Source organism: Ranitomeya variabilis, chromosome 6, assembly GCF_051348905.1.
Source record: "Ranitomeya variabilis isolate aRanVar5 chromosome 6, aRanVar5.hap1, whole genome shotgun sequence".
In the NCBI taxonomy this organism is placed as follows: domain Eukaryota; kingdom Metazoa; phylum Chordata; class Amphibia; order Anura; family Dendrobatidae; genus Ranitomeya; species Ranitomeya variabilis.
In genome coordinates, this window is record NC_135237.1 from 439,456,119 (window position 1) to 439,483,254 (window position 27,136).

General features: G+C 42.4%; 1 protein-coding gene across 1 annotated transcript; it reads left to right on the plus strand.

Moving 5' to 3' along the window:
- The first annotated feature begins 559 nt into the window (after nucleotides 1-559).
- Nucleotides 560-23,511, plus strand: TTR (transthyretin). The gene is made up of 4 exons (XM_077267707.1): nucleotides 560-716; nucleotides 14,330-14,475; nucleotides 17,778-17,913; nucleotides 23,252-23,511. Exons 1-4 carry the CDS (start codon nucleotides 651-653, stop codon nucleotides 23,366-23,368), a joined length of 465 nt encoding a protein of 154 aa, XP_077123822.1. The 5' UTR covers nucleotides 560-650; the 3' UTR covers nucleotides 23,369-23,511.
- The last annotated feature ends 3,625 nt before the right edge of the window (nucleotides 23,512-27,136 follow it).

Consider the following 27,136-nt stretch of genomic DNA (forward strand, 5'->3'; position numbering starts at 1 on the left):
GTTCCCGGCTTTGTTATATTTATACTTGTTAGGAGTGTCTTTTGAAAATAAGCAGATCACAAAGTCTATTCTTGCTAAGACCAACAGAGATTAGCTGAACTATCCATGAAAACCTGGCGCTATACAATTTCCCTGCACTGCCCCCACGGGAGATGGTAAGCATTACATAGGACTGCGTAATACAGGTCTGGACAACTTGTATTATACGGAGGATGCTCTTTGTAACCATTCTCCACTTTGTAAATTTTAAGTTAACAGGTTAACAGAGGGGATCCCCTATTTGTTATTCTCATCTTTTGGTCAAATAGGTTTTATGAAATTAGATTCTCAAAAATAGACAAACCCTTCAACTACCAAAAGTTAGTCCCATTTTATTTCCTTGATATGACTAGAATTATAGTTCATTGTCTATTGGTTCTGGAATCAGACAATCAGAAATGAAGTCTAAAACGAAGAACTGGATTGGTAACACAGTGCAAAAAAGTTTCCCTATATAGCTTTACATCTCTTCAAACAGGAGCCTTGTGCGGGTTACTTATTTTCCTCTTGTTTACTAAGTCAATATCTGAATCAGCAGGTTAGCTTGTATATAGGCTATTCTGGATTTCACCGCACAGTCACCATCCTGGTTTACATTGATATCTGAGAAGATGACTTGTTTTAAAGTCCTTGCTGTATTGACTGCTGTTCTTGTTTTTTGTGATACAGTCAAATGGGTAAGTGAATCACATTTGTATGTTACATAGTTACGTAGGTTGAAAAAAGACCTCGGTCCAACAAGTTCAACCTTTCTCCACCAATTGTACATTTTGTCACTAAATTAAACTGTAACCCCCAATGTTATGTGTGTAGAGGAAATCATCCAGCCCTTTTTTAAAAGCTCTTATAGTGTCTGCCATTACTACCTCTTGTGGTCGGGCATTCCACATTCTGACTTCTCTAACTGTAAAGAACCCTTTCCTATTTATCTGCCGGAATTGTCTTTCTTTCACCCGTAATGAGTGCCTCCTGGTCCTCAGTATGGTCTTTAGAAGGAATAAGTCATGTGCCAGTGTTTTGTACTGGCCACATATATATTTATACATGTAAATGAGATCTCATCTGAGGCGTTTTGTTTCTAAGCTAAACAAGCCCAACTTTCTCAACCTGTCATCATATGAGAGGCCTTACATCCCTTGTAATAATCTAGTTGCCGCCTTTGAACTGACTTTAACTTCTATATATACTTTATAAAATTTGGAGACCAAAACTGGATCCCATATTCTAGATGTGGCATCACAAATGATTTATAAAGGGGTGACAATACATTGGGATTGCAAGATTTTATCTCTTTTTATACACCCTAAAATTTTGTTTGCTTTTGAGGCTGCTGCTTGACATTGAGTACTGCTGCTCAGCTTACTTATGAGTCCTTCTCCTGTTCCATAGTCCCAGGTATGCTTCCATTTAATGTATATACAGCAATAGGATTACTCCGTCCTAGGTGCATTACTCTACATTTATCTACATTAAATTTGCCAAGTGTTTGCCCATTCAGACATCTGTACTATCAAGGTCAGATTTTCTTATCCTACATAGTTTGATGTCGTCAGCAAAGACTGACATTTTACTCCCAATCCCATCCACAAGGTCATTAATAAAGAGGTTAAAAATAGTTGGTCCTAGCACAGATCCCTGCGGTCACCACTGCTGACTTTATACCATTTAGAGAACATCCCATTTTTGATGACTGTTTCCTGTCATTTAACCAATTCCTTACCCATCTGCAAATAGTTTCCCCCAGTCCTTGCTTCTGTAGCTTAAGTATGTATGTTTGGACTTATATGCTGAGGACCATACACTTGAATCTACAGTAATGTTAGAATTTTAAGTTCTATAATATCAGAAAATATTGAGAAAGATTTAGCAAATTATGCCACAGAAAATATCATATTTGCAAAAACAAAACACTAAAACGTCTCCAGATATTAAAAAAAACCCAAGAAGGTTCTCAAGACACTCACTTTACCTTATGAATAGTCAGAACTAGACTGGTATATGCAAGCAAGAAACTTGGCCCTCAAATTGCAGTGAGTGAAACAATTTAACGTTACAAATTATGTTCTTGATATGAATAATATACAGAAAAATTCTTGTTTTTTCAAAATGAAGAAAAAGCGACACATAAACGGATGTATTAATCACTTGTTAGTTCAGGTGACAATTTTGTATGATACGTAAATATATATGTATATGGTCATCACATATTAGTGTAAATTTTGTACAGTTCTGATAAAGGTCCAGTTTTAAGGCTGAAACGTTGACAGCTATTTTGATTGCTTGTTTGACAATGGGTCGGAACTAGGGAGTGCCATATACTTCTACAGTAGACTGGTATATGGTTATCTTCATTTAACTCTTCGTATTCTGAATGCAACACATGAGCACCACATAGATCTTATAGCGCCCAAAAAAGGAGAAAAAAGTCACGGCGGTCTTGATGTTATATTCAGAATATGGACAGTTAATAATAGGCACCATTACGCCCATGTGAATGAAGCCTAATGCTGAATCTCGTGTGTTTGGTACATATTAATATGTGAATTTTAGGACTTGATTTTGATTCATTTGCCTAAAACATGCAAGTGCAGTAGTCTGTAGTGCATTGCTATAGAGTGGGCATCTATTAATTATATTATAAGTTTTTGATTGTTTACTGCGCCATTTATTATTCTCACTCTATAATTCTTTGGAATGAATGAGACACATTTAACACAAACATTTTTTGGCTATGTTCATACATTGTTTTCTGCTACTTTTCTTTTCTACAGCCAAAACCTGATCTCTTGGCAATAAAAAAGTTGAGTTTTTTTCAAAGTTTTTTCCAAAGTTCAGCTTTGCTTCCACCATGCAAGCACGAACAATGCAAAGTGGTAGGCCACTAATGCAAGACTTATGTGACGCCATAAAACATTTTTGGAAAAAATGGCAATTTCATCAAATTAGTGGAAAAAGATTTTTATGTCTGAAAAAAATGATTATTCTGAGCAAAAAGTTCATATGAGTTCATGAAAATATACACAATTATAAATGTATCAACAGCGCAGGGAATTGAATTGGCGGGAATAGTTTACTTAAGACATTAGCAGAGCATTTTGTTTACTTTCACACATTGGTCAGGTCCATTGAGTTGGTCAGGTATTGTTCTAGTTCAGAAATTGGACGGGCAATGTTTACTTTTGCACATTGTATGGATATTGATTAGCTCAGGCTTAGTTTACTTTAGCACATTATTAATTTCAGAACTCCACAACATTTTTGATAAACTTGAGAAAATAACAAAAATAAATGGGTTTCACATCCTGCTGTACCTGCGATTTCACTAAAAAACTGATGGCAATTTTTTTTTGCACTTACTCATTGCTTTCTATGGGTGAAAAAAATGCTGCAAAAACGCTGAAAGAAGTGATATGCTGCAGTTTTAGAAAAAGCAGCTGTTTTCCAGTTCAGTTAAGAAAAAACTGTGTGTATGATATTTCTTAAATCTCATAGCTTTTGCTGGTACTGTAAAAACCAACCTTTAATTTGCATAAAAAACCAGCAAAAACGCAATGTGTGAACATAGCCTTACTATTCCCTTCTGAAGCTGTTTAACTAATGTTTTTTTTATATACAAAAAGTACATTGTATTTGTATACAATCTCATAAACAATATGACACTGTTATAGACAACGGTGTAATTGTTCTGTCATTTACTTGATAGTTTTACTCCTTCATTGGAGCCCAGCTGTGTTTAATTAAACTGATAGGACTTGATTTGGAAAGGCAAACACCTGTCTATATAAGACCTCACAGCTCACAGTGCATGTCAGACCAAATGAGAATCATGAGGTCAAAGGAACTGGCCAAGGAGCTCAGAGACAGTATTGTGGCAAGGCACACAACTGGCCAAGGTTACAAAAGAATTTCTGCTGTACTCAAGGTTCCGAAAACCACAGTGGCCTCCATAATCCTTAAATGGAAGAAGTTTGGAACCACCAGAAGTCTTCCTAGACCAGGCCAGCCAACCAAACTGAGCAATCGTGAGAGAAGAGCCATGGTGAGAGAGGTAAAGAACAACCCCACGAATCACTGTGGCTGAGCTACAGAGATGTAGTAGGGAGATGGGAGAAAGTTCCACAAAGTCAACTATCACTGCAGCCCTCCACCAGTTGGGCCTTTATGGCAGAATGGCCCGACAGAAGCCTCTGCTCAGTGCAAGAAATATGAAAGCCCGCATAGAGTTTGCTAAAAAACACATAAAGGACTCCCAGACTCTGAGAAATAAGATTCTCTGGTCTGATGAGACGAAGATAGACCTTTTTGGTGATAATTCTTAGCGGTATGTGTGGAGAAAAACAGGCACTGCTTATTGCCTGCCCAATTCAATCCCAACAGTGAAACATGGTGGTGGAAACATCATGCTATGGGGGTGTTTTCCAGCTGCAGGGACAGGTCAACTAGTTGTCATCGAAGGAAACATGAATGTGGCCAATTACAGAGATATCCTGGATGAAAACCTCTTCCAGAGTGTTCTGGACCTCAGACTTGGCTGAAGGTTCACCTTCCAACAAGACAATGACCCTAAGCACACAGCTAAAATAAGGAGTGGCTTCAGAACAATTCTGTGACCATTCTTAACTGGCCCAGCCAGAGCCCTGACTCCTAAACCCAAATGAGCATCTCTGGAGAGACCTGAAAATGGCTGTCCACCAACCTTCACCATTCAACCTGACGGAACTGGAGAGGATCTGCAAGGAAGAATGGCAGAGGATCCTCAAATCCAGGTGTGAGACACTTGTTGCATCATTCCCAAGAAGACTCATGGCTGTACTAGCTCAAAAGGGTGCTTCTACTCAATACTGAGCAAAGGGTCTGAATACTTATGACCATGTGATATTTCAGATTTTCTTTTTTAATACATTTGCAAAAATTTCTACATTTCTGTTTTTTCAGTCAAGATGGGGTGCAGAATGTACATTAATGAGAAAAAAAATGAACTTTTTTGAATTTACCAAATGGCTGCAATGAAACAAAGAGTTAAACATTTAAAGGGGTCTGAATACTTTCCATACCCACTGTATAAGCAAGATATTTTTGTAAAATGTTAGATTTTCCTAAGGTTTTGTGCACAAGTCTCTATTACAAATCCAAGCTGTACTGATAATACAGTATTGAAACAAATTTGTGGATCCATATTGTACCTATGTACAAGTACTTCTCTCTAAATTAGAATATGATCAAAAAGTTAATTTATTTCAGTTCTTTAATACAAAAAGTGAAACTCGTATATTAAATAGGGTCATTACAAACAGAGTGATCTATTTCAGGTTTTTATTTCTGTTAATGTTGATGATTATAGCTTACAGCCAATGAATACCGAAAAGTCATTATCTCAGTAAATTAGAATACTTTATAACCCCAGCTTGAAACATGATTTTAAAACCTGAAATGTTGGCCTACTCAAATGTATGTTCAGTAAATGCACTCAATACTTGGTCGAGGCTCTTTTTGCATCAATTACTGCATCAATGCGGCATGGAATAAAGGCGATCAGTCTGTGGCACTGCTGAGGTGTTATGGAAGCCCAGGTTGCTTTGATAGCAGCCTTCAGCTCGTCTGTATTGTTGGTTCTGGTGTCTCTCATCTTTTTCTTGACAATACCCCATAGATTCTCTATGGGGTTAAGGTCGGGTGAGTTTGCTGGCCAATCATGCGCAGTAATACTGCTGTTTTTAAACCAGGTGTTGGTACTTTTGGCAGTGTGGACAGGTGCCAAGTCCTGCTGGAAAATTAAATTTCCATCTCCAAAAAGCTTGTCTGTGGAACGAAGCATGAAGTGCTCTAACATTTCCTGGTAGACGGCTGCGTTGACTTTGGTCTTAATAAAACACAGTGGACCAACACCAGCAGATGACGTGGCTCCACAAACCAACACTGAATGTGGAAATTTCACACTAGACCTCAAGCAGCTTGGATTGTGTGCCTCTCAAATCTTCCTCCAGACTCTGGGACCTTGATTTTCAAATGAAATGCAAAATTTACATTCATCTGAAAACAACTCCTTGGACCACTGAGCAACGGTCCAGTTCTTTTTCTCCTTGGCCCAGTTAAGACGCTTCTGGCATTGTCTATTGGTCAAGAGTGGCTTGATACAAGGAATGTGACACTTGTAGCCCATGTCCTGGATATGTCTGTGTGTGATGGCTCTTGAAGCAATGACTCCAGCAGCAGTCCACTCCTTGTGAATATCCCCAAAATTTTTGAATCACCTTTTCTTAATCCTTTCAAGGCTGTAGTTATCCCGGTTGCTTGTGCATCTTTTTCTACCACACTTTTTCCTTCCACTCAACTTTCCATTAATATGCTTGGATACAGCCCTCTGTGAACAGCCAGCTTCTTTAGCAATGACCTTTTGTGGCTTACCCTCCTTGTGGAGTGTGTCAAAAACTGCCATCTGGACATCTGTCAAGTCAGCAGTCTTCCCCACGATTGTGGAGCCTACTGAAACAGTATGTTTCCACAGGAAGAAACCAGCAGCACTTTGGACGCAGCACCTGTCCGCTCCGTCTAAAGCACTGCCAGCTTTTGAACTCCGGTGATTACGCATGTGTTCATTGAACCATGCGGAATCACCGCGTCCTATTCATTGGACGGTAATATTTATCTTGTAGAGACGGAGCATCTCTGCATTATAAATTGACATGCTGTGGTCTAGAAAGACGGTCTGCATATGCGTCTATGCAGGGAAGCTGCAGGTCTCCCTACATGCATAGGAGATGGGATTTGAAGAAATCCCATCTCCACTATGCTGTAACATCTGGCCGCTGCGGGTTTGACACTGCGGATAAACGCAGTGTCAAAGCCGCAGTGTTTACTGACCATTGAAACATACCCTAAGAGACTTTTTTGAATGCTTAGGGAGCATTTGCAGGTGTTTTTCCTAATTATTTTAATTACTGAGATAATGACTTTTGGGCTTTTATTGGCTGTAAGCCATAATCATCAACATTAACCGAAGTAAACACTTGAAATAGATCATTCTGTTTACAATGACTCTATATACTATGAGTTTCACTTTTTGTATTGAAGAACTGAAGTAAATTAACTTTTTGATATTTTAATTTAGTGAGAAGCACTTGTATGTCTTGAATTTAATCATGCCATGCACCATATTACGGCATGACAGAACCTATGGACTCTGATTTCCACCATACGGTCCCTGTGTATGTAACTCTCTGTCATTATGTCATGCACTCCAGTATTTTAGCACAATTTATATAGTCAATTCTGCCAATGTCTGTAAATATGAATTTTTTGTCTCAAATGCTACATTCAAATGAATCCTAGTATGGCCGGATGCCAATCTATTCATGAATCTTTGCAGAGAAAGCAGAGTGACATGCTCTTTTGGACCAAAACATTGCCCTATGTATGGTCATCACAGATAATTTAAAAGTCTCCAATTTAAAAAAAAATTCATATATTAGTTAGGACTCATTCACACGTCTGGGTTTAAACACGATCATGACAAAATGGTATCAGTGTCATCAATGTTTAGGATCAGTGTATCATGAGTGTTTGGTCAGTGTGCCCGATTTTACCATCAGTGTACTTTCCATGTGTCCGTTTTTACCATCAGTGTGTCATCAGTGTTCGGTTCATGTATCCGTTTTTACCATCAGTGTGTCATCAGTGTATAGTCCATATATGTGTTTTTACCATCAGTGTGTCATCAGTATACGGTCTATGTGTCCGTTTTTACCATCAGTGTGTCATGCATTGATTATCACTAGAAGACTAGTACACCTATTGCCATGTAACATACATAGTAACATCGTTTTTAAGGTTGAAGGAAGACTTTAAGTTCATCTAGTTCAACCCATAGCCTAACCTAACATGCCCTAACATGTTGATCCAGAGCAAGGCAAAAAAAAACCATGTGGCAAACAGTAAGCGCCACATTGGGGAAAAAAATTCCTTCTCGACTCCACAACAATAATAACAGCAATCAGACTAGTTCCCTGGAAAACACCCTATCAAGGAATCTAGTGTATATACCCAGTAACATTATACTTTTCAAGAAAGGCATCCAGTCCCCTCTTAAATTTTAGTAATGAATCACTCATTACAACATCATACCGCAGAGACTTCCATAGTCTCACTGCTCTTACAGTATAGAATCTGCATCTGTTATTATGATTAAACCTTCTTTCCTCCAGACGTAGAGGATGCCCCCTTGTCCCCGTCTCAGGTCTAAGAGTAAAAAGATCATCAGAAAGGTCTTTGTACTGTCCCCTCATGATCAGATCACCCCTTAGCCTTGGTATTGCAGACCCCCCAGTACTCTAATAACCTTGGTCGCTCTTGGATTAGTCGGGCAGCAGAGTTTAGAATAGATTGGAGGGGTGCGAGAGTGTTAAAGGGGAGGCCACAGAGCAGGAGGTTGCAGTACTCAAGGCGGGAGATGATGAGGGCATGGACTAGGGTTTTTGCAGATTCTTGGTTGAGGAATGTACGGATCCGTGAAATATTTTTGAGTTGAAGTCGGCAGGAAGGAGACATCAGTGTCAAGGATTACCCCGAGAAAGCGAGCTTATGGGACTGGGGAGAGAGGGCAGCCATTTACTTTAATGGATAGGTCCGTTGGGGGGGGTCGAGTAAGTTGGGAAAAATGATGAATTCTGTTTTGTCGATATTATGTTTTAGAAATCTAGCGGAGAAGAAGGATGACATAGCAGACAGACATTGTGGGGTTCTGGTTAGTAGGGAGGTGATATCTGGTCCAGAGATGTTAAAAAGAAGTGGGTCTAATACTGACCCCTGTGGTACCCCACTGTTAACTGTGACCCAGTCTGAGTGTGCTCCATTAATAACCACCCTTTGTTTCATATCCCTGAGCCAGCTCTTAACCCACTTACACATATTTTCCCCTATCCCCATTATTCTCATGTTATGTATCAACCTTTTGTGTGGCACTGTATCAAAAGCTTTTGAAAAGTCCATATGCACCACATCCACTGTATTTCCTAGGTCCTTGGTCCAGTCCGGAACTTACCTCTTCATAGAAGCTTATCAGATTAGTCTGACATGAACGGTCCCTAGTAAACCCGTGCTGATACTGGGTCATGAGGTTATTCCTCTTCAGATACTCCAGTATAGCATCTCTTAGAAAACCCTCCAGGATTTTACCCACAGTAGAGGTTAAGCTTACTGGCCTATAATTTCCAAGTTCAGTTTTCGTCCCCTTTTTGAATATTTGCTATACGCCAGTCCTGTGGTACAGACCCTGTTATTATGGAGTCTTTAAGATTAAAAATAATGGTCTATCTATGACAGTACTTAATTCCTGTAGTACTCGGGGCGATATCCCATCCGGGCCCGGGGCTTTGTCAACTTTAGTGATTTGTAGATGCTGCTGGGTTAGGCAGGTGACATTTAATGGGGAATTTTTGTTATCACTGATCATGTTGTCCGTCATGGGATTTTCTTGTGTAAATACTGTTGACAAAAAGTAATTTAGCATATTGGCTTTTTCCTCATCCACCATTTCACCCAGATATTTTGCGATTATTTTTACTTTCTCTGGCAATGAGTCTCTGTCTCAATCTTTTCTGCCTTGATTTGCTTTTTACAGAATTTATTTAATTTTCTGTATTTATTTAATGCCTCATCACTACCTACTTGCTTTAATACTCTAAATGCTTTCTTTTAGTCACTTATTGCACCCCTTACAACTCTATTTAGCCATAGTGGTTTCTTCCTATTTCTATGTTTATTTCCATAGGGTATACAGTGGGTACAGAAAGTAGTTAGACCCCTTTAAATTTTTCACTCTTTGTTTCATTGCAGTCATTTGGTAAATTCAAAAAGTTCTTTTTTTTCTCATTAATGTACACTCTGCACCCCATCTTGAATGAAAAAAACAGAAATGTAGAAATTTTGGCAAATTTATTGAAAAAGAAACACTGAAATTTCACATGGTCATAAGTATTCAGACCCTTTGCTCAGTATTGAGTAGAAGCACCCTGCTGAGCTAGTACAGCCATGATGACTCGAGTCTTCTTGGGAATGATGCAACAAGTTTTTCACACCTGGATTTGAGGATCCTCTGCCATTCTTCCTTGTAGATCCTCTCCAGTTCCGTCAGGTTGAATGGTGAAGGTTGGAGGACAGCCATTTTCAGGTCTCTCCAGAGATGCTCAATTGGGTTTAGGTCAGGGCTCTGGCTGGGCCAGTCAAGAATGGTCACAGAGTTGTTCTGAAGCCACTCCTTTGTTATTTTAGCTGTGTGTTTAGGGTCATTGTCTTGTTGGAAAATGAACCTTCGGCCAAGTCTGAGGTTCAGAGCACTCTGGAATAGGTTTTCATCCAGGATATCTCTGTACTTGGCTGCATTAATGTTTCCTTCAATGGCAACCAGTTGTCCTGTCCCTGCAGCTGAAAAACACCCCCATGATTCATGACCTCATGATTCTCATTTGGTCTGACATGCACTGTCTTATCAGTTTAATTAAACACAGCTGGACTCCAATGAAGGAGAATCATCTCAAGGAGGATCACAAGGAAATGGACAGCATGTGACTTAAATATGAGTGTCTGAGCAAAGGGTCTAAATACTTATGACCATGTGATATTTCAGTTTTTCCTTTTTAATACATTTGCAAAAAATTATACATTTCTGTTTTTTTTCAGTCTAGATGGGGTGCAGATTGTACACTAATGAGAAAAAAATGAACTTTTTTGAATTTACCAAATGACTGCAATGAAACAAACAGTGAAAATTTTTAAGGCGTCTGAATACTTTCCATACCCACTGTATATTGTGCACAGGTCCCATTCAGAATGCTAATAATCGTCTCCCATTTTCTTTGTGTACTTTTATGTCTCAGGATATCATCCCAGTTTATTGCACTACGATCATCTCTCAACCGTTCGAAATTTACGTTCCTAAAGTTTAGTGTCCTTCTAACCCCTCTATTACACATCTTATTAAAGGATACATGAAAACTTATTATTTTGTGATCACTATTACCCAAGTGACCCCCAACCCTTATATTTGATATGCGGTCTGGCCTGTTGGTTAATATTAGGTCTAGCAGTGCCCCCCTTCTTGTTGGGTCCTGAACCAGTTGTGAAAGGTAAGTGTCTCTCATAGTTGCTCTATCTTCTCCTCCTATAAAATGTATACCCTCCCCCATCCCTAGTTTAAACACTCCAACCTTCTAGCCATTTTCTCCCCCAGCACAGCTGCACCTTCCCCATTGAGGTGCAGCCCATCCCTAGCGTAGAACCTGTAGCCAACTGACAAGTCGGCCCAGTTCTCCAGGAACCCAAACTCCTCCTTTTTACACCAATTCCTGAGCCACTTATTTATCTCCCTAATCTCCCGTTGCCTCTCTGGCGTGGCACGTGGTACAGGCAATATTTCGGAAAATTCCACCTTGGAGGTTCTTGCTTTAAGCTTGCAGCCTAATTCCCTGAAATCGTTTTTAAGGACCTTCCACCTACCTCTAACTTCGTCATTTGTGCCAATGTGCACCATGACCGCTGGGGCCTCACCAGCCCCTCTCAGTAGTCTGTCGACCTGATCAGCGATGTGTCGGACTCGAGCGCCAGGTAGGCAGCACACCGTTCGATGATCCCTGTCTTTGTGACAGATTGCCCTATCTATTCCCCTAATAATTGAGTCCCCCACTACCAGCACGTGTCTGGCCTGTCCTACTCTCCTATTTCCCCTCTTACTAGAGCAAACACTCCTCTTTCAGAGGATATGCCTTGCTGCAGCAGTGCTACCCCTGTACTGGCACCACCCTCATCTGCCAACTCAGCAAACTTATTGGGGTGATCAGGACTAGCCTCCCTGGCACTCTTCCCTCTACCCCACTTTCTGTCACCCAGCTTGCTGCTCCACTGTCCTGCAGCTCAATCCTACCATCCCCCCCTCATCTAACCCATTGATCGTCTGCTCAGTGAGCAGAAGACTCATCTCCATATTGTCTATGAATCTCAGTGCTGCCAGCTGCACATTTCCAAATGCACAACGTGCTCACATCTCGCACAGCAGTATGCACCCTCGACCGGCTATTCAAGGATCGCATACATGTGGCAAGATGTACACTGGATGGCATTGTCAATTATGGAGCTCATTTCCTAATGGGGATTGCACCACGAAGGAAAGTTAAGTAAAAAGAAATGCAGAGTATTAATAAAATGCAAAAAGCAATTCGGTAATTCCTCTCTTGTAAACTCCCTGAATGTAAAGTCACTGAATCACAAGTCACACTCTTAGGCCTCTTTCACACTTCAGTTGTTTGGCGTCAGTCTAAATCCGCCATTTTCCTCAAAAAACGGATCCGTTTTTTTCCCCATAGACTTGCATTAGCGACGGATTGTGACGGATGGTCGTCCGTTCCATCCGTCATGCAACGGATCCGTCAAAATTTGGCGGACGTCATCTAGACATTGACGGTCATTGCAACGTTTTTTGTCTGCGTTGAAATGGCGGATCGCGACGGATCCGTCGCGTCCGTCATTTCATAGAATGGCCACCTATGGGCGACGGATCCGTCGCGACCGTCATTTCGGCGGATCCGTTGCCCCAATCCGTTTTTTCAATTTTTTTCAATTGCGCATGCTCCAAAAAGTATATACAACCCCCGAGTAACGGATCCATCAAAAAAACGGATCCGTTACATCCGTTTTTTCAACTATTGTGACGGATCCGTCGATCCGTCATTATGTCGGAAGTGACTGACGCCAAAAAACTGAAGTGTGAAAGAAGCCTAACTTCCATTTGCACTTACGCTCCGGTCACACTCGCTAAGGAAAATGATTTAAAGAGATTTTTTTATTTTTTCTCTAGCACCAACCCAACCAACAGCTCGGTGCACTTCCAAAGGACCGAAACCCCCAACCAGCTGCCACTTATTAACCCTTAATTATGAACCCTGCACCCTTAATTAACCCCTTGTGAGAATAGCTACACCTCAGGATTTAAGTGCCATGTAGTTATCTCTTAAACACACACAGTAAAATAAGAGACTGAAAACCTGTATAGAGAAAAATAGGTTAAGAAAGCCCAATAAAATTAAGCAGGTAGCTAAACAGCAACTCACAGCAATTCACACAGGTATTTTCTGCAGGATTCCCAAATACTGCTTCACCGAATCACAAGTCACACACTTACTTCCGTTCGCACTTAAGGTACCGTCACATTAAGCGACGCTGCAGCGATAGCGACAACGATGTCGATCGCTGCAGCGTCGCTGTTTGATCGCTGGAGAGCTGTCACACAGACCGCTCTCCAGCGACCAACGATGCCGAGGTCCCGGGTAACCAGGGTAAACATCGGGTTGCTAAGCGCAGGGCCGCGCTTAGTAACCCGATGTTTACCCTGGTTACCAGCTTAAAAGTAAAAAAAACAAACAGTACATGCTCACCTGCGCGTCTCCCAGCGTCTGCTTCCTGACACTGACTGAGCTCCGGCCCTAACAGCACAGCGGTGACGTCACCGCTGTGCTTTCACTTTCTCTTTAGGGCCGGATCTCAGTCAGAGCAGGAAGCAGACGCTGGGAGACGCGCAGGTGAGCATGTACTGTTTGTTTTTTTTACTTTTACGCTGGTAACCAGGGTAAACATCGGGTTACTAAGCGCGGCCCTGCGCTTAGTAACCCGATGTTTACCCTGGTTACCAGTGTAAAACATCGCTGGTATCGTTGCTTTTGGTGTCAAACACAACGATACACGGCGATCGGACGACCAAATAAAGTTCTGGACTTTATTCAGCGACCAGCGACATCACAGCAGGATCCTGATCGCTGCTGCGTGTCAAACTAAACGATATCGCTAGCGAGGACGCTGCAACGTCACGGATCGCTAGCGATATCGTTTAGTGTGACGGTACCTTTACGCTTCGGTCACACTCAGCTCATTCACACTCTCTAAGGAAGAAGATTTAAAGAGATTTTTTTTTCCTTTAGCAAAAACCCAACCAACAGCTCAATGTACTTCCAAAGGACAGTGGTCCTCCATACTCATGAGCTCTGTGTTCCACCACAGACTTGCAGCTCTCTCTGTATGTACGGTGTTCACAGAGAGCAGTCAGTATTCAGAAATCTTTTAGATTTGCAGGAAATAAAACTATGATTTTAACAAAACTGCAGCAAGCAGTCCAGTGCTGGAATCATGTCGTCTACCCCTACTTCATGTTCCCCTCAGATGGGGTAGAAAAATCCTGGTGACAGATTCCTTTTAAGTTCTAATAGACCTTTTGTAGCCATAAGTTTACATTTCTTCTTCTCATTTTAAGGTGCATGGTGCGCAAGATGACACTTATTCTAAGTGTGCACTAATGATAAAAGTTCTGGATGCTGTAAGAGGAATTCCAGCTGCTAAACTAAGCGTCAAGGTTCACAGGCAGAAGGAGGATAAAAGCTGGGATCTGCTTTCTACAAGGTAGATAAGTGCAGCAACTTTTACTCAAAAGCTAAATTATTTCTATCCTTTTCCTCTATTACAAATTCTGTTCAACCATCACAACTGTTTTTATGTAATGACAACCATTATTCTCAGAGGAGTAGCTAAGGGATCAGCACAGAGGAGAACAAAACACATATGAGTGGGCAACTAAGCACGTAACCATGATTATGACTATGTGACTATGGTGGCACACTCTAATCATAGGATATAGGGACCCGCAGCAGATGACCATGCTTTTACCGAAATTAAATTACTATACAAAAATCGAAACCAATATTACCACCATATAGTGACCATGTTGTGGTATATAGCAGTTCTGAAGAACGTATTAAAAGCTTACAGTACAGTTGTAGATAGTGGCTTGCAATTGACATTCTTTCTGATAGAGTAGTTCACTTTTACCATCTTTTCCATCCGGCCCAGACGGCCATGAAGACTTCTTCCAGACTCGTCTGGAGAGTTTACAATAAAGACACACTTGACTTCTCACATTTATAGCTATTCCCAAACTGCACAAACCCCCCATTCAACTGACATGCCAATGCTGAGCTGTCTACTGCTGTATTTGTTCCTAGTACTGGAGCTGCTGTTTGGCATGGTATTTGTGTACCTCTTGCTGTCCAGCATAATAATGCCCACCACCGTGCCACTTACATAGTAAAATGCCACCTAGTGCTCTATAGATGGTAACATTGTCCTCTAAAAAATATGAATGCCGTCTGTGACTGCCATTCAAGGTAAAACTAATAATAGTAGTAGTACCCTGAGTGCTTCAACAAAAGTAATAAGGCCTTCTTGAGTCTTCAACATACTATAATAAGGTCTGACGTTCCTGCACATTTAGTAATAATGTCCCGAGTTCCCCCATGTACAGTAAAAAGGCCCCGAGTTGCTCCCACATACAGTACTAGCATCTGTGTCTCCCGACATACAATAATAATGTCCTCTAAGCCCCCTAACATATACTAATAATGTCCCCTGAGTTTCCCCACAGTAAAAGTATTTAATACACTGAAAAATTATTAAAGGGAATCTGTCACCTCATATTTCGTATATAAACTGCGGCCACCGCCATCAGAGGCTTATGTACAGCATTCTGTAATGCTGTACGTAAGCACCCGATGTAACCTGAAAGCTAAGAAAAACAAGTTAGATTATACTCACCCAGGGGCGGTCCCGGTGTGGTCCAGTACGATGGGCGTCGCAGGTCTGGGTCTGGCGCCTCCCATCTTCATATGATCACATCCTCTTCTTTGCTTCCTGCCGTGGCTCCTGCGCAGGCGTAATTTATCTGCCCTGTTGAGGGCAGAGCAAAGTACTGCAGTGCACAGGCGCCGGGCCTCTCTGACTTTTCCCGGCGCCTGCGCACTGCAGTACTTTGATCTGCCCTCAACAGGGAGATAAAGTACGCCTGTGCAAGAGCCACGGCAGGAAGCAAAGAAGAGGACGTCATGGTATGAAGATGGGAGGTCCTGGACCCGGACCTGCGACGCCCATCGGACCGGACTGCACCGGGACCGCCCCTGGGTGAGTATAATCAACTTGTTTTTCTTAGCTTTCAGGTTACATCGAGGGCTTATCTACAGCATTACAGAATGCTGTACATAAGACCCTGATGGCGGTGGCCGCAGTTTTTATACGAAATATGAGGTGATAGATTCCCTTTAATAATAAAATAAAAATCACATACTGTATACACACAGCTCCTCACAAACAATTATATCCCTTAAAGCCCCCTACACAGTATAATGGCCTCCCACACATAATACGATGACTCCAAAACCCTCTGCACAGTTTAAGTACCTACCAGCACCCTCACACAGTATAATGCCCCCCTCTATACACAATATGAAGCTCCCCTATACAGTGCAATGCACCCTCAGCATTCTACTCACAGTAGGAAGCCCCAATAGTCCCCCTCACACAGTATGATGCCTTCACAGCACCCTACACACAGTATTATGCATCATAGATCCCAGAGAGTCCAACAGCACAGTCATTGCGCCAGGGCACGCACAGGACATCAGAGTCCTAGCATGATGACATCACAATGTCACTACTTCTCACACCCCATACTTAGTAGCTACATTATTGATGATTTTATTAAGGTTGTCAACAATATTGTAAGACTTAGATGTCCTCCCATAACATGTGTAATTTATAACACTGTGATAGAGCTATAATGGGTGCAGAGGTAGCAGTCGTACTTGGCCTGCTACCTTGTCATCCATTATAATTGTGCCACGACCTCAGTACGATAAAGCTTTCTTGTTATACATTGTGTGGTAGATCGTCTCACTCGTCTGCACACGGAGGTAGACACAGGTATACTGTTTCTTTAAATCTTCCGCTGATTTATTATACATGTGGCATAAACCCGATGTGAAGTGAACATAAACAAGGCCCTTCGGGCAAAACAGGAAGAACAAAACAAAATGGTATACAGTCTCTGAAACTGCGGGGTTCCACCCGCTCAGGATAACACAGACCCATACACACAGTATGATGCCCCACGACCCTCTTTCACACAGTTGATGCACCCACCAGCACTCCTATACAGTATAAGGCAAAAGTACGGTACAAATCTCCCACAACTCCCCAGCACAATGCCCCCACAGCATCCTACACGGTATGAAGCCCCAACAGCACCCACCACAGCCTCTTTGAAGTACTGACTCATAAAAAAACACAGACCCTGGAAAGACCACCAGCACAGTGTCCCAGTGTGGGTGGAGTGAAGTGGTGATGTCATCATGCCAGGGCACACACAGGGCATCAGAGACCCATCATGATGGCACCTTGTCACTCCCCCTTGGCCCGTCAAACCTGGTTGCCTCACTCCCTCTTGGCCCTCCCCCCCACCTGGTTGCTATTTTACTTGTCAATAATATTTTAAAAGTCAGTTATTCCCTCACCAACTATTTGCCTTTTATAACACTGTGACAAAGCTATGACGGATGAAGAGATAGCAGTCACATTTGGCCTGCTATTCTGCACCCATCATAGCTTTGCCCCGATTATAGGTTGGTGACTCCCTTCATATATTTAGAATACACTTCTCCAGTTCGCCAAGTTCCTTGAATTGAAAATTAGAAATGTAAATTGCTGTGTCTTGTGGTGTGGGGCTAAAGTGACTAACCAATGTATATGCATAGAAACACTTTTTTTTTAGATTTTTATAATGCTAGAATTACCTAACATCTAGTTATGTGGCGCTCGGTAAACATGATAACAATATTGGAAACATGATAACAATATAATTATGTCTATGTTATAAGAGTAACATCTGAAGAAGGAGAAATCCATAATCTCGTCAGTGAAGAAAATTTTGTTGAAGGCGTTTATAAATTGGAACTTGCAACCAAGCGTTTTTGGAGCAAGGTTGGGCTTTCACCGTTTCATGAATATGTAGATGTAAGTATTTAATATACGTAATAACAATATTAATGTAAACAAACAATGTAAACAAGTTGCTAAAAAAAATAGCAAAATTTAAAGGAGTTTTTGTTCAGGAAACTGACAAAAGCTTCTTGATGAATCTGGGCCTAAAAGTCAACTATTATATGCAATATGTAATTCCGAAACCACCTCCAAGACCAAGAATAAGATTATAAAAATCTAGAGGAGGTGCATATCTTGTGAATATGTGCTAAAAGATTGGGTCCCACCTTTTGTACCCCCAATTATTCTGAAAATGTGTTTGAAATGTCTGTACTACTCAGCTGTCTCCAGCAGTCCCATATGCAAAAAATGTGTGACCAGTGTTCCATTCCAACTATGGTTTTCTTAACCCATTCTCAGGATCAATGGGAGTCACAGCGGTGATCCATCCACATGTCCATCTTGAGGAGCATGTGATTTTAGGGCATTAAAAACACAACGCGTTTTAAGACTTTACTTTACCCATTCCACTTTCTTCTCCTAATTTATAAGGAGGGTCATCATTAGGCTCCCCTTATGGGAAAAGGACTGTATCTATCACTGATTTAGACTGATTGTTTGGTTAAGAAACAGATGGTCTGTTGATCTTGCTTTCTACATAATATGTAAATGTAATGAATATAGATAAGCTTTGTTATGGTGTGTTATAAACTGACTGTACAATTTGTGGTCCGGGGATGTCTAGACTTGCGGCCCGCGGAACTCACCAGAGTTGCCATGTCCTGTCACTGAAGCTGCTGGTTTCTCAGCTTTCTCCTATCAGGAAATTTTGTTAGCACCAGTTTACACCCAGGATACTGATCAGGGCCGGACTGGGACTAAAATTCAGCCCTGGCATTTGAAGTTACACAGGCCCACTTGTCACATGGTGACTGTATAATATATTTGTACACTTGTAGGCAGGGCCGGTTTTAGGCAAAGTGGGGCCCTAGGCAAAGTTTAAAATGGGGCCCCAAATGCTAACATATTGCACATCACACAAAAGCATTTCGGTTGTATTTACAAGCGCTGAGTTCAGGCAGCTAAATTAGTTTGATCAACAATACTGAAGTTGTTCAACACTTGTTTCCCGTCCTCTTTCCACCAGCTGAGGAATAATGATGGGACAGAACGATCACTAATAGATCACTAACAGATCACCATACGGTATCATGTTATCAGCAGCACATCTACAGTTTACACCCGGCGATGTGCTGCTGAGAACAAGGATTTTTGTTCCAGCAAAAATAATCTGAATATGCAGCATTTTACTTGTTTAGTAAAATACACCCCATAGTCCTCCATATATTATAATGTGCACCACAGTCCTCCATATAGTATAATTCACTCCCTATAGTCCTCCATATATTAAAATACACTGCTCAGTCCTCCATAGAGCATAATACACTCTTCATAGTCCTCCATATAGCATAATACACTCCTCAGAGTGCTCCATATAGTATAATGCACCGCCATAGTCATCCATTTAGTACAATTCACTTCCCATCGTATAATGCACCCCATAGTTCTTCATATAGTATAACGTATTCCCCATAATCCTCGATACAGTATAATGCAGCCCACATATAGTATAATGCAGCCACCACCCTACAGAATATAATGCAGCCACCCAGAGTATAATGCAGCCACCCCATATATTATAATACAGCCCACCTCCCCATAATGTATAATGTAGCCCCCATAGAATATAATACAGCCCCCCATAGTATAAGACAGCCTCCCCCATAGAATATAATATACCCCCGTAGTATATAGCACAACCCACATAGCAGATAACACAGCCCACGTAGCAGTATACAGCACAGCCCATGTAGCAGTATACAGCACAGCCCACAGGTGTAGTATGCAGCACTGCCCACATGGTAGTATACAGCACAGCCCACATAGTAGTATACAGCAGAGCCCACACAGTAATATACAGCACTGCCTACATAGTAGTATATAGCACAACCAACATAGTAGTATACAGCACTGTCCACATAGTAGTATACAGCACTGTCCACATAGTAGTATACAGCAGAGCCCACATAGTAGTGTATAGAACAGCCCACATAGTAGTATACAGCAGAGCCCACACAATAGTATATAGCACAGCCCACATAGTAGTATACAGCACAGCCCATGTAGTAGTATACAGCAGAGCCCACACAGTAGCATACAGCAGAGCCCACATAGTAGTATACAGCAGAGCCCACATAGTAGTATACAGCAGAGCCCACACAGTAGTATACAGCATAGACGCCGGTATAGTTGAATGCGGCAGCAGCTGTGCTGGGGGGGGAAGGGTGAGTCGGCACGCAGCAGCCCACTACTGGCACCGGCCCTTCTGGCATTTGCGAGAACTGCCCGATGGCCAGTCCGGCCCTGATACTGATATGTATTGTGATGCTGGAACACTGCACCACAATGTTTATTATAGGGAGTGGAGACGTTTGGTGCCAAGGTGCCGAGTTAGGATGGTTCATATTTGGTGGTTGTAAGACGTGAGATTGGCCTGATTTTGTTTATAGGTGAGCTGGAAGGCTGAGTGGCTTGTTCTTCAGAAAGCATTGGTGGCCTGAAGGCCACAATGAAGAAAATAAACTGTTTAGTTAGCCATTGAGATATGTCTGGAGGACCCATAGACAAGAGTTACTACTTTGGTATCACCTACACACGTGGTCAAAATTGTTGGTACCCCACATTTAATGACAGAAAAACCCACAATGGTCACAGAACTAGCTTGAATCTCACAAAAGTAATAATAAAAAAAATCTATGAAAATGAACAAATGAAGTCAGACATTGCTTTTCAACCATGCTTCCACAGAATTAAAAAAAAATGAAACTCATGAAATAGGCCTGGACAGACATGATGGTACCCTTAACTTAATATTTTGTTGCACAACCTTTTGAGGCAATTACTACAATCCAACGATTCCTGTAACTGTCAATGAGATGTCTGCACCTCTCGACAGGTATTTTGGCCCACTCCTCAAGAGCAAACTGCTCCAGATGTCTCGTGTTTGAAGGTTGCCTTTTCCAGACGGCATGTTTCAGCTCTTTCCAAAGATGCTCAATAGGATTCAGGTCAGGGCTCATAGAAGGCCACTTCAGAATAGTCCAATGTTTTCCTCTTAGCCATTCTTGTGTGTTTTTAGCTGTGTGTTTTGGGTCATTATCCTGTTGAAAGACACATGACCTGCGACTGAGACCAAGCTTTCGGACACTGGGAAGCACATTTCTCTCTAGAATCCATTGATAGTCTTGAGATTTCCTTGTACCCTGCACAGATTCTAGACACCCTGTGCCAGACGCAGCAAAGCAGCCCCAGAACATAGCAGAGCTTCCTCCATGTTTCACAGTAGGGACAGTGTTCTTTTCTTGATATGCTTCATTTTTCCATCTGTGAACATAGAGCTGATGTGCCTTGTCAAAAAGTTCCATTTTTGTCTCATCTGTCCATAGGACATTCTCCAGGAAGCTTTGTAGCTTGTCAACATGTTGTTTGGCAAATTCCAGTCTGGCTTTTTTATGATTTTTTTCAACAATGGTGTCCTCCTTGGTCGTCTCTCATAAAGTCCACTGTGGCTCATACAACGACGGATGGTGCGATCTGACTGACACTGATGTTCCTTAAGCTTGAAGTTCACCTTTAATCCGCTTAGAAGTTTTTCTGGGCTCTTTTGTTACCATTCGTATTATCCGTCTCTTTGATTTGTCATCAGTTTTCCTCCTGCGGCCACATCCAGGGTGGTTGGTTACAGTCCCATGGATCTTAAATTTCTGAATTATATGTGCAACTGTAGTCACAGGAACATCAAGCTGCTTGGAGATGGTCTTATAACTTTTACCTTTAACATGTTTATCTATAATTTTCTTTCTAATCTCCTGTGACAACTCTTTCCTTCGCTTCCTCTGGTCCATGTTGAGCGTGATACACACCATGTCACCAAACAGCACAGTGAGTATCTGTAGCCCTATATACAGGCCCACTCACTGATTCCAAGATTGTAGACACCTGTGATCCCAGATAGTGGACACACATTGATTTAACATGTCTCTTTTGTCACATTTTTTTCAGGGGTACCATCATTTCTGTCCAGGCCTATTTCATGAGTTTTATTTTTTTTTTTAATTCTGTGGAAGCATGGTTGAAAAGCAATGTCTGACTTTCATTTGTTCATTTTCATAGATTTTTTTTTTACTATTACTTTTGTCAGATTCAAGTTATTTTTGTGACCATTGTGGATTTTTCTGTCATTAAACGAGGGGTACCAACAATATTGACCACGTGTGTAGCAAGGCAGAAAAATATGAACTGTAACCAATAAGCATTTTGTGGCATCATTGTTTGGAGCTGTGTAACTAGCCTCAGTCTATATAATATCTGAAGTGGAACCATCAACCACGTTCTCACAAGTTGATCATTAGCACTTTAGATCTAAATGAAGCTCCTAGTGATTGGACCCAAATCAGTGGCGCTATATTACGGACATTCCTGGTTTCCACCATGGTGTTAATCTACTCACTTACATTATGCTACACCATGCAGATAAATCATTTCTGCCACGAACCATTAAAACCCTGAAATTCAAGTTGCCCCAATGAATCAGAAACCACTAATAAAGTACGTAGATCAGCTCACCAAGATACTTGTTCAGATGCATAGAACTCTGTCCTGATCCGCACGTGGCAAGACAATGAATAGAAGAAACAGTAGTTCCAGCTTCCGTGTAAAAATGTAAAACTTATGCTTTATTACAAAGATTGCTAAAACAGCACATCACTAGGGCTGAAAAAGCTAATACATATTGACAAAAAAGACCAGAGAAAAGAGGCAACACGTTTCGTCCGCAATTGCAGTCTTTGTACTAGCCCTAGTGCCGTGCTATTGTTAGCATTTTTTGTAATGAAGGATGAGTTTCACATTTCTACATGGAAGCTGGAATTACTTTTTCTTCTATTCATGATCAGAAACTGCACCATGAGCAGTATAGCACATTGGGGCATTAAAGGGTTTGTTCACTACATAGGCCCTTGAAGCTGAAGAAAATTGAAGAAAATAAAACAAAAAATACATCTCCTGAACTGGCGCTAGTCCTCCGCGCTCAGCACCATATGGCGGGGTGTCATATGGGTGCTGTGGCTTCAGCAGTATTCACATTTGGCTAATGCCACTAGGATCTCTTTTAATTAATTGTGCGGATACTCTTGTGTAAGAGTACACAGAACATATTTATTGCATTGTGCTCACTGTCATGGTAAGCAGACATTATATTAACCCGTATGTATTTTCCATTGACATTGAATATTTATTGCTTCCTTCCTAGGTGGTATTTACTGCTAATGACGCCGGTCACCGCCACTACACCATTGCCGTGCTCCTCACTCCCTATTCCTTCTCCACAACTGCAGTGGTCAGTGAACAACTGCAAACCCATACATAACCTGTAGTCGTCTCTGCTTGTCTTCACCCATATACAAATATTAAATTACATTTTGTATGTAACATTATTTTTCTTTTATTTGTTTTCAAAACAATCTAATGTTCGTTTGTCAACTTTTGAATAAAGTTTCTGTTTAGATGTAACATTTAATGTGTTTGACGTATATATAATACATGTATACACTGGTACACTGCTAAGATCAGTCTACAGCAGATTCAGCTCTATAAGGGCTCATTCAGACATCCGTACAATTCAGTCCAAGCACGGACCACAATGCACAGACTCACCATCACCAGTAGTGTAGCTACCGGGGGCAGAAGGGGCCCCAAACCCCATGCTCCAAGGGGGCCCACCCAAAGCTATGCTACTGTAACTGTATGGTCATGCACAGCACGCCCATACAGTTACACTCTGCGGCAGAGCAGGGAGCAGAGGTGTATCTAGGGTTTCTGGCACCCGGGGCAAGAATTCATTTTGGCGCCCCCCCCAGGACATATGCCCCCGTCAGCCCCATCATTGCCCTCTCCTCCTACACCATCCCCATCATTGCGCTCTCCCCGTCAGCCCCATCATTGCCCTCTCCTCCTCCACCATCCCCATCATTGCTCTCTCCCCGTCAGCCCGATCATTGCCCTCTCCTCCTCCACCATCCCCATCATTGCCCTCTCCTCCTCCACCATCCCCATCATTGCTCTCTCCCCGTCAGCCCCATCATTGCCCTCTCCTCCTCCACCATCCCCATCATTGCTCTCTCCCCGTCAGCCCCATCATTGCCCTCTCCTCCTCCACTATCCCCATCGTTGCTCTCTCCCCGTCAGCCCCATCATTGCCCTCTCCTTCCCCCACACACACGTCATTCACTTCTCTGCACATTCCCCTGCAGCGCGATACACACACACACCCAATACTGAGCCATACACACACACACATTCACATACACACACATTCACATACACACACACACATACAGACACATTCACATACACATTCACATACACACATACATTCACATACACAGACATTCACATACACACACATTCACATACACACACACACACATTCACATACACACACACACATTCACATACACACACAGACACACACACATTCACATACACACACACACCTCTCTCCTCGCGCTCTGCTGCAGCATCTCATAGCCTTCCTCTGACACAGCCGGCCGCTGAATGGTGACGTCATCCAGCGGCGCGTGTGTGTGAGAGGAAGCAGGAAGACAGATCGCTGGTCAGCAGAGCTGCGGGGATTTCTCCCTGCCCACCGCAGCCACCCTGCAGGGGCCCCCCTCCACCTCTGCACACGTTGGGAGCCGGCGCTCTGCAGCTTCTCTGTGCCGGCTGTCAGCTTGACAGTCAGCACAGAGAACAGCTGACTCCCAGACCAGGGGCGGCAGGATGCAGCCGCCGGGGGAGACACTGTGGACCGCCGAATTAGGTGGCCCGACTGCGCCCCCCTGCCGGCTGCGCCCGGGGCACATGCCCCGGCTGCCCCCCCTAGATACGCCACTGGCAGGGAGACTCGATCCCTTCATCGCAAGATGCCAATACAGTGTATGGCATTGATGAGAGTGGGAATCTTACACTCCCTCTCCCATCATCCTCCTCTCAGTGTCTGACATCATTGACGTAGACACTATCAGCATTCATGATGACATCATTACCTGGTGCCCACTGTCTGGAGATGTACGGGTGCTCGGAGCAGTGGGGGAACGAGGAAATCAGGTGAGTATAGAATAGAATAGAGTATACTGTAGAGTCTGCGTATGAGGGGCGCATTACACCATATAGAGTCTGCCCTTGGGGGGAGCATTATACTATAGAGTCTGCCTATGAGGGACGCATTATACCATATAGAGTCTGACTATGGGGGTGCATTATACTATAGAGGCCTATGGGGGTACATTATACTATATAGAGTCTGCCTATGGGGAGTGCATTATACAATATAGAGTCTGTCTATGGGGGTGCATTATACAATATAGAATCTGTGTATGGGGGTGCATTATACAATATAGAGTCTGCCCATGAGTGGCTGCCTTATGCTATAGAGTCGGCCTATGGGGGGTGCATTATACAATATAGAGTCTGCATATAGGGGTGCATTATACAATATAGAGTCTGCCTATGGGGGGGTGCATTATACTATATAGAGTCTGCCTATGGGGGGTGCATTATACTATATAGAGTCTGCCTATGGGGGTGGATTATACTATACAGAGTCTGCCAATGGGGGTGCATTATGCTATATAGAGTCTGCCTATGGGGTGCATTATACTATAGAGGCCTATGGGGGTGCATTATACAATATGGAATCTGCCTATGGGTGGCTGCATTATAATATAGAGTCTGCCCATGGGGGTGCATTATACTACAGAGGCCTATGGGGGTGCATTATACAATATAGAGTCTGAATATGGGGCGGTGCATTATACAATATACAGTCTGCATATTGGGGGTGCTTTATACAATATAGAGTCTGCCTATGGGGGTGCATTATACTATATAGTTTCTGCATATGGAGAGTGCATCATACTATTTAGAGTCTGCCTATGGGAGTGCATTATACTATAGAGGCCTTGAGGAGGACTATCTGGTACATTATACCATATGGAGGCTTTCTAGGGGGCCATCATACAGTGTGGAGATTACAGTGAGGGGCCATCATACAGTGTTGGAGCCATCAAATAGTTTGGGGGTTACTAAGAGGTCTCTATACTGTGTGGGTGGTGCTATACAGTGAGGGGGCATTATACTGTGTACAAGAGAGCATCATACTGTGTATAGGGGAGCTGTACAGGGGGATACTCAGGACATTATTAAATATAAAGTGGGTATGTATTTTTTATAGGGGAACTCAGGTTATTGTGACTGTCAAAGGGGCACACAGGACAATATTACTCTCTATGGGGCAAACTGTGGTCACTTGCACACGGCAATACTATATTCTAGAGGTTTGTTTTTCCATCTAGAGGGCACCGAGAACCACACAGCAGGTGCAGTAATAGGGACACATAAAGCAGCAGCGGCTCAGCATTGAGGTATCAACAGGATGAGGAGTTTGTGCAGGTTGGGAATAGTCTCATTGGGGACAGTGCTGAAAATATGTGAATTGTGTTTTTGTTGCAATCTCTGCAGCCGAGTCGCGGCTGGAATAAGTTGTCATGTCGGTCTGGGCCAGATGGAAAAAATGGAAAAAGTGAACGATTCCATCAGAAAGAACATCCTCTGTAAGTCACCATCTGTAACTGTGCTGTGATCTCTTATATGTTCTGTAGGACTGGTATCTACCACTGACCATATGGCGGTAATATCAATGTTGGTCTTTGTATAGAGATTATTTTCAGCAAAAGCGCAGTCATCTGCTGAGGTTCTCCTGCAGTATTAGGTTGAATCACCCAATTGTAATCAAGGTTACCTGGTTAGGAGACCTGCTGCCAATCTTTGTATCTGTGCTGTCTGTGCTCAGACTGATTTGCATGGATGGTTGAATGAACCCTAAGGCCGGGGTCACACTTAATGTATGAAAAATCGTTCCGAGTCTCCCTGCCGAGAGTCGCACAAGTGTTCTCCGTATGGTTATCCGTGTGTGATGCGTTTGCAATGCGATGATGTGATTTTCTCACACCTGTGCATCTGTATGACATGCGTATGACATTAGTATGACATGCGTATGGGTTTACATCTCTCACTGCTTTTCCCCGTTGAATTTAATGGCTGAATGGGCTGAAATGAGTAAAATGTGTGCGGATTT

Coding starts and splice junctions, on each gene's coding strand:
- TTR (XM_077267707.1), top strand. CDS start 651: ATGACTTGTTTTAAAGTCCTTGCTGTATTGACTGCTGTTCTTGTTTTT. Junction 14,476..17,777: donor TGGGATCTGCTTTCTACAAG/GTAGATAAGTGC, acceptor CTATGTTATAAG/AGTAACATCTGAAGAAGGAG. Junction 17,914..23,251: donor CGTTTCATGAATATGTAGAT/GTAAGTATTTAA, acceptor CTTCCTTCCTAG/GTGGTATTTACTGCTAATGA.